This window comes from Brachyistius frenatus, unplaced genomic scaffold, assembly GCF_029030835.1.
Source record: "Brachyistius frenatus isolate BFR_SWC_R1_liver_20210118 unplaced genomic scaffold, ASM2903083v1 Contig_211, whole genome shotgun sequence".
NCBI classification, from domain to species: Eukaryota; Metazoa; Chordata; class Actinopteri; family Embiotocidae; genus Brachyistius; species Brachyistius frenatus.
In genome coordinates, this window is record NW_027210810.1 from 460,810 (window position 1) to 469,078 (window position 8,269).

An 8,269-nucleotide genomic window follows, 5' to 3' on the forward strand; every position below is an offset into this window, starting at 1 on the left:
AAACCTTTACCTCATTTAAGAATATTTTGTATTTTTATTCATTTATGTAAAACTGAGACAAAGAAAGAAAAATAAAGGACATTTTCATTCACAGTTTTTCCAGACTGTGATGCAGATAGTGCAGATGAGGCTTATGTCCAGGTAGATCGTGAGCGCAGCGGATTCTTCATCGGCTTCATCGCCAGCTGACAGAGAAGAAGAGTCGAACCAGGGTGAGCACTCACCAACACAAAGCTGCTCGTACATCATCACATATTTTGATAAGAGGCCTTTTCCTTGGAACACATTTTGACAGCTCTCAATATTTTGTTTTAGAAAACTATAATTCCAAGTCAATTTCCAAATTATAAACTAATCCTCTTTATTGTTAATCTATTATTAACGGACTAGTTTAACTGTTGTTGGCGTATAAATATCAGAAAATAGCAAATAAGAAATATCTGTTTTACAGTACAAATAGGAGACTTCAGACGTCTGACCAACTGTCTAAATCCCAAAGATATAAATTCCAAACTGATTTAAAATGGGAGAAAAGCATCAAAGCCTCACATATTAGAAGCTGAACACTTTGTTGCATTTTTGCTTGAAAATTGACAACAAATAACAAAAAATTAGTCGAATGACAAAAAAGACATAAGGAACTATTTTGATATCGTTTCAGCTCTACTCTCCTTTAAAAGTTTATATATTTGAGAAATTTTAGGACTTTTATGTCGTTTAAAAATAACTTATTCCGAGTTAAACTCTTCACACGTTTGATTGATTATGACACATCTTACCTCGGAGGGTGTCTCACTTTTAAATGCGCGAAACAAGCAGAAACTCCTTGACACTTAAAAAAAAAAAAGAAAGAAAAGAAAACACAACAAACGGACATGGACAAAACATCTCACACATATTTATTGTAAAAAATACATATAAAAACAATTTCTGAGACATACAAAAGATCGGAGCTTAGAAACAGTATATTGAACAGACAAGGACCAAGCCATTTTCTTGAATTGCATTACATATTTACAATTTTAATAAATAAAATTCAATTTGTTTTTAATACCAGCGTAAAGGCAGATTGTCCATATCTCGGGGATGCAGATACCGCTGTGGCGACTCTTTGAAAAACATTCCCAACTAACACGTCTGCTTCGGATCGCAGGGCGGACTCGGAGCCCTGCGATTCAAAACCAAGGATTTAGGGACATTTATACAAAATACCATCGTTGGTTGGGGGAGGAGCTAGTTACACACACACACACACACACACACACACACACACACACACACACACACACACACACACACACACACACACACACACACACACAGCGTTTAGCTAGCACTGGTAAAAATTGAGGTATTGCACCACACGGCTTAAGAGGGGTAAAGAAAGTAAATGAGTCATGTGGTTTGTTTGTTTTTTCGTTTTTTTTTTTTTTAGATTGTCCGTTATGTCGATCGACAACCCAACCTCCACCACCATCCCTCCCAAACACACACACAAGCACCCCCACCCCTCCCAGCCAAAGTATACAACATCATAACTTATCACCACAACAAATGTAACATCTAATGATCATCAATGTACCTTGTCCTCTGCACACACTCACTCTCTCTCTCTCTCTCTTTCACGCAAAAAAAAAAAAAAGCCCCCCCCCCCCTAGAAAACACACAGACAAGACTTTTGGCATTTCTATTCTCCAATACAAAATATGAGAAACATGCACAGGGCCGCCCTCTAGTGGCGTGACGAGTCGTAGCACCTCCGACTGCAGAACGCCAGAAAAGAAAATTAAAACCCGGGAGGCTCCGGTGAAGCGTGTGCACCGGGCTCGACCTCCAAACTGATCCGCACCAGAGAGCTAAACACGTGAAGCGGGACGCATCTTTTTGAGGCGGCGGCGGCGGCAAACGCGGTCGATTCATGTTTCTTTTTTGTTGTTGTTCTTTCTGCTGACCTTTGCACAACCTGCATCGGACCAGCATCTGTTGAGCAGCCTTACTGTCGGGCTTCCACCTCAGCTCAGTCCGAAAAAAACAAAACACCACAAACACCTGCTTGCGCGAGAAAACCCCCTTTACCAGGCAACGGCAATCAACACACACAGAAAAGGCAAAAAGGAAAGCCATTTAACACATTTAGCAATAATCATGAGCGCTGTGATAATACCATAGCTAAAATCCTTTAAAAAAAAAAAAAAAAGAAAAGTGGGGAAAGGGAGGGGACCGCTTATGTAATAATTAACCATCAGCTGTCCGTAGCCTCCAGTGTTGTGGAGAGAGGCAGATGCCACATGGTGTAAACATGCCCCCATAAAAGTACATCCCTCAATCCATCCGTCCCTTTACCCCCACCTCCCCCCCCCCCCCACTCGATCTGGCATTCATGTAACCAGATGGCAAAACTGTCGCCTGGGGCCTGGTCCCAAAAAGAAAAAAAATCCGGACTACAACAACCCAGAGAGCGTTTGAGAATGAGGAGGGAGGAGGAAAAGGAGGAAGAGGAGGAAGGAGAGAGGGGAAGGACAAAACCCCAAACCGCATTCAGAAGGTAGAAGCAGACCACGTTGTGTACCAAATGCCACGTTTAACGGGATGTTTGCCAGCGCGAATGTACTTCGGAACGAGCTGTAAAAAAAAAAAAAAAAAAACATAAAAAAAATAACCCGCTTTGACCAAGCAGACCTCTGGGCGATTTACAGTAAACACACGCAAACACACACACTCTCAGGACATATCCTGTCCCTGGTCATTGTCTGCACACACACACACACACACACACACAATTTTCTCCCAGACCTTTTGTTGAGGAGAAGAAGAAAAATCTGCCTTGAGGGACAAAAGTGCTCACATTGGTGCCGGCGCCACAATGGCCCTGTGAAATACCGAAGCCTTTCCTAACACTCACCAAGTAGCAGCACATTAAACTTGGCGTTAACCAACCACCTACGAGAGACTGACCAACTGGAAAAAAAAATTAAAAAAAATAATCAGCCCCACCCTTTCTCCCCCCAAAACTTCCCCTGAAATGTTTACAGGAAATAAGAGAAACGGGAAAACATTGAGTAACGGCAGGCCCCATTCACCAAGAACAAGCTCTCAACCTCCAGCTGCGTCAAAATGAAGCAACGTGGCCACGTGGTAACAGTTCACGCTTTCAGTGTGAGGTTGGTTCATTTGGGGTGAGCCGCGGAAAGAAAAACATTCATCCAATGTGTGAACTGGGAACAATACTTTTTTTTTTTTTTTTTTTTTTTTTTGCAAAATACTCGATAAAATACTCGTTCGGAGGGAGAAAAAAAAATACACAGGAGACGATCCAGAGTCACAGTCAAGACAACTTTTTTGTGTTTTTTTTTGTTTTTGCGTTCGTCCCCAGATTTGAGATCGTTCTGGGATGATATTTATCCGCCTTTTTGTTTTGTATTATTATTTAAAATGTCCACGGTTTTCGAGGCCAAGTCCACAGAATAAAAGGGGGGGGGGGTGACGCCACCACTTCTGTTCCGACAAGGGTCTCGGCCACAGATTAGACGGAGCAGCTGTTTGGTGTGAAAGTTCGAATGGAGCGATCGAAGTGGAGATCGTCGGGGGGAAAAAGCGTAGCTTTCTCTTAAAGATCGTCTCGTCCTTCGCTCGAAATGGTTTGCGACTGGGAAGTACAGTTGACTTCTGTTTGTTCAATTACAAATTTTTGTTTTGTTTTTATTGGGATTTTATTGGGATTCAGTGTAGTCTCCTGTAAGGGCAGAAAGAGACAGAGTTAGACAAACGGAGGTCATGCTGTAATGACTGTGTCTAAATCACAGACTATATATAAAAGCGGACGTCGCTTCCGGGTATGAAAAATGAGGCCGATGCAGAAGTGCCTTAAACTGCAATATCGCCGAGCGCCACTAGAGGTCGCCTCCACAAAGCCTCCACAGACTCCAATTCAACTTCTCATAAAACTCTATGTCAATCAATTTTTTTTCCACGAGTTACCTCGGTGTTGTTAGCTAAAGTCGTTTTCTAACTGTCCATTTGAAAATAATCCCCCCTTGCTAATTTGAAAATAAACTTCAAAAAGCCTTATATCTGGGGGGGGGGGGTGGGAGGGTGTCTTGTTTGATTGACAGGCCTGTGGTGGGGTCAGGTTACGGCTTTCGGTCGGCGGCGACGTGGCGTCGGCAGGTTTCCAATTGGGATTGGCGCCGAGCCAATTGATCAAATGCATCAGAGCTACCTCACTCTTTCGTTTGGGCATTATTCCCCATAAAACGGCACTCGTGTTTTATCGCCGAAGTCGTACGTACCTGAGTCGGGTTGGCCACTGTGCAGAATACTTGTGACCCGCGAGTCAATCGAAGGGATGTTCGGGGCAGCAGGGCTTCACCTTGCACCAGGAATCAATGCAGCTGCAGGGAGACAGAGCAGATTTAAGGGACGCCGAGACATCACACTTTAATTAACTCGTGTTAATGTGGCAAAAAGCTCTCCGGTGTGTTTTATGATAGCCGCGTGTCCCACAAGGCCGAATCCACTCACTGAAAGCACGAAACCAGATTAAATGTAATCACTGCAGCGGGCTGTGGATGAGTGTCGTTAAATGAAAGGGGACCAGAGATAAGACGTGACAAAGTGTGAGGGGACACTACTCATTCTTACGGTCTTTAATTACTGAAATAGAGCTGAAACAATGAGTCAAACACTTGATTAGTTCAGTTTAAGCTCTATAAGAGTGATTAAGAACAACAACAAAATCGGCATCGATTTCTTCAGGAGGACCACCAAATACATGCACCCAAGTCTTCCACAGACTTATGGCAAAACACATATTAATCAATAATGGAAATAATAATGCTAACCCGCCACTAAAACCCGGATTTTATTTCAGCTCAGTCACCGTTTTGGCTTCCAGACTTTTCCCCCCGAAATCTCAGTTGCTCCTCTGGGAGGATTAAAGAAGTCCGTCAAACAACCACACCTACGGGCTGAAAAGTTTTAACACCGCGCGATCAAAACACAAAAGACGAACTTCCTCCCAGCTGGTCGTCCGCCACTGGTCAGACATCCTGTTTCCAAAATCGGTCAAACATCTGTTTAAAACGCACAATTATGATGCAACGACAACAAACAAAAAAAACAACGTAGCGTGTCCGATCTTCACCATGACGCATTACTTCATCTTTGTAAACATTTCAAACCGGCGGCTCCTTGGGAGTCGAACATTACAACATGCTTTGAAAATGTGTTTTCTTCTAAATGGGCTGAAACATTGCAAAAACACCCCGGTGGTCCTTTTCCCAACTTCGTGCCAATTTATTTTTCCCAGAAGTTCCCAAAAGCGGACAAAACTATCCACAAACAGAATCCAAATGTTGTTTTCACAGTTGTAAAAGCTCTTATCTCCTTTTCAAAGCATGACGGCGCCTCCGCTGCGATGGCCGAGATACGTCTACAACATCACATCGTGGGAAAGGACGGCAGGTCTCTTTATTGATCAGAAATGTGTAGATATGCGCCACAAGTACAAAATAACTTCTGCTTCCTTGTTTTCTAAAACCAGAGTGCAGCCGCCATGTTTTCAGATCTGGAAATTGCCACACACACACACACACACACAAAAAAAAAAAAAATCCCCCCACGCCATTTAGAGCACACTGTTGCAGAGCCACCCTCCACTTAATATTTAAAATGTGCCACATCAGCTGGACTCACCTCTTGTGGTAGACGCAGAGGCAAGCCAGCCTTGCGATGGTCTCTCCCTGAAGCAGATCCTCCAAACAGATGGAGCACTCTCCGCTGTCTTTACTGAGCACATCCGCTGTAAATACAAAACACGGCAAAATAAGCCTCTCCAGCCTTTCAAGAAGAAGAAGAAGAAGAAGAAGAAGAAGAAGCAGATATGACACTTACTGTTGTAAGGGAGGGGAGGGGATGTGAGGCAGCTCAACAGGTGATCCTCGATCCGACCGCCGGGGAACGGCTTGGAGCAGAAAGGGCAGCGGATATCTGCGAGAGACACACACACACACACACAACAGGGCCGAGATCAACACGATATGAATGAACGACAGAAGACGCTCGCAGTCACTTCCCGAGCACAAGTGCCCGTGTTTGGGCATCGTAGTTCACGCGGGCTGACGCCGTCGGCCGAAAGAGGCAGACTGAAGTCACGGTCGGTCGGTCGGTGTGGACGTGGCGGTTTCTCATCCCGAGGGAGAAGCGATGCCACCTCGGGTGTAGCTGACCCTGAAATAGCTTCATTAAACGTGTGCACCGCTCGAGGCCGCCGCTGGAGCCGACGGGACAGACGGGTGGAAACGCCGCCTTGGTGCCCTACATTCCCACCCACCCCTCCTCTTCCTCCTCCTCCTCCTCCTCCTCACCCTCCATCTTTGAGCTGCTTGCCAGCAGCGAGCGGGGCATGTGAAGTTGTGACCCATTTCCCCACACTCGCCGGAGGGGCTGGCCTGGGAAAACACCACACGGTCTGTTTTGGGATCAAGATGTCACGTTTGCCGTCACATCTCCACCATCTTCAGCGGGGTTTTTTTGGGTTTTTTTCCCTTGACTATCTGCCCGAGTGGTGCGGTTACACGTCCTCTGCAAAACTCCTGTTCCCCCTTTTATATGCAATTTAACAACAACAACAACAACAAAAAAAATGACAGCTGGGCTGCTAAATGTTTTCTGCAGGAATTACTACCGTCAGCGGGGGGGCCTTGTGACATGAAAGAGCTCGTATGTCACCACTTGTAGTTCTGCGCCATCGCTGTGTTTTATACAATAGGGTCTCTGATGACTTTAGTCAGCATGCCAGCAAAGGAAAAGAGATTATCTGTCCAGGAATGTAAAGTCCTCAAGTAATCCATTTTAAATGTCAGACTGGGTTGATTGACGGTTGCACTGGGAGATATTGAAATAGAAAAGTGTTCTTTATCTCAAAGGCCGCTTTGAAGTAAAGTGTGATGTCTTTCTCTGAATTTATTTGACCATTATGGCCCACTCAGGTTGTCAGTGAATGACTTTACTTGGCCATCATGTCTATGTTACTATTATTTTTTCCCTGAACACGTCACCCACTCTTGCCGTCATTTAAATGTCATCCGTCTTATTAAAGCATCAACAGTCATAACCCACATTTCTTTACATATATTATGATTGTATATTGTCAGCCTCTAACTCATCCATTAATTCCGTGGAGCTTCTGTAGAAAACGGGAGCTGTCCTGACATGAATACGAGACGAACCCCAACTACTGGTGGAAGAAAGATAGTTATTTGGGGAAGTCTTGTTTATGCGCCACAAATAATAATAATAAAAAAAAATTAAAAAAAATACATCATTCGTTAACTTACTGCCATGGCGGTTGTTAACACGGTAAAGGCCGATCCAAGCCTCTGACACCGGCCGCTGGTGCGCGCCTCTGACCCGGGCGGATCTTGCGCCAACGCTGCGGGAGGAAGAGTGGCGATTCCCGGGCAGCCGCTCGGAAAAAGTGCGGTGGGGCGTGCGGCCTGTCTCTTCTCCGGGCTGGTGCTCTGCGTCGACGGGAGCCTCCGGGCTTACGTTGCCGTCTTCCTCGGGCTTCCCCTCGCTGCGGTTGTCGTCCGCGGGCGACGCTTGGCCGATGCCGGAGGGGATGCCGTGGTGGTCGGCGGGGCTGCCGTCGGCGCTCGCCCCATGCTGCCCCAGGTCCGAGTCGCTGCCCTCCTCCGATCGGCTCTGGTTGGCCTCCGTGTCCTCGAAGCTCCCCGAAAAGTCGACGACGAGACTGGTGGGCCTGGCGCAGCGGGGTCTCCGGTAGGAATCCCGCTTGGTGCCATCCTTTCCGAAAGCAGAGGGGACCGGGTCTTCCTGTAGACGGCTTGCTCTCGTGCCCATCGCGAGGAGGCTAAGCTAGTTCAGCTGGCTAAGCCGACCTGCTTCCTCAAAGCGAACCAGCGCAGAACAAGAGGACGGTTTAACCTCGAAACGACCCCTCAAACCGTCGAATATTCAGCCGGGGACTTTGAATAACAACAAATACTCAGAAGTCGAACTGTACGAGGAGTATATCTGTGGTTCCGACGTCCCTTCTCCGGCCTCAGTTTGTCCTTACTCTCCACATTTTTCTTTCTTTTTCTTTTTTTTCTTCTTCTCCCCCCTCGACGTGCCCGTTCTCGCTGCTGCAGCGGAAATGGAGCGTTTGCGCGCTTCCTCTGTGAGCAGCGCAGGAACAGTTACGGTAACGTCACCGCGTCACCGCAGCGCTCTAAATTCCAGAAGTTAACATAGCGGGAAAAATATA

The 8,269-nt window shown here is 46.1% G+C and overlaps 1 protein-coding gene across 1 annotated transcript; it reads right to left on the reverse strand.

Annotated features, from left to right (window-relative positions):
• Positions 1–874: 874 nt before the first annotated feature.
• LOC138633213 (E3 ubiquitin-protein ligase znrf2) lies at positions 875–8,151 on the reverse strand. The gene is made up of 5 exons (XM_069719330.1): positions 7,338–8,151; positions 5,893–5,988; positions 5,695–5,800; positions 4,290–4,391; positions 875–3,733 (listed from the first exon to the last, which is right to left on the reverse strand). The coding sequence occupies exons 1-4, from the start codon at positions 7,861–7,863 to the stop codon at positions 4,334–4,336; spliced, it is 786 nt and encodes a 261-aa protein (XP_069575431.1). The 5' UTR covers positions 7,864–8,151; the 3' UTR covers positions 875–3,733; positions 4,290–4,333.
• Between the last annotated feature and the right edge of the window lie 118 nt (positions 8,152–8,269).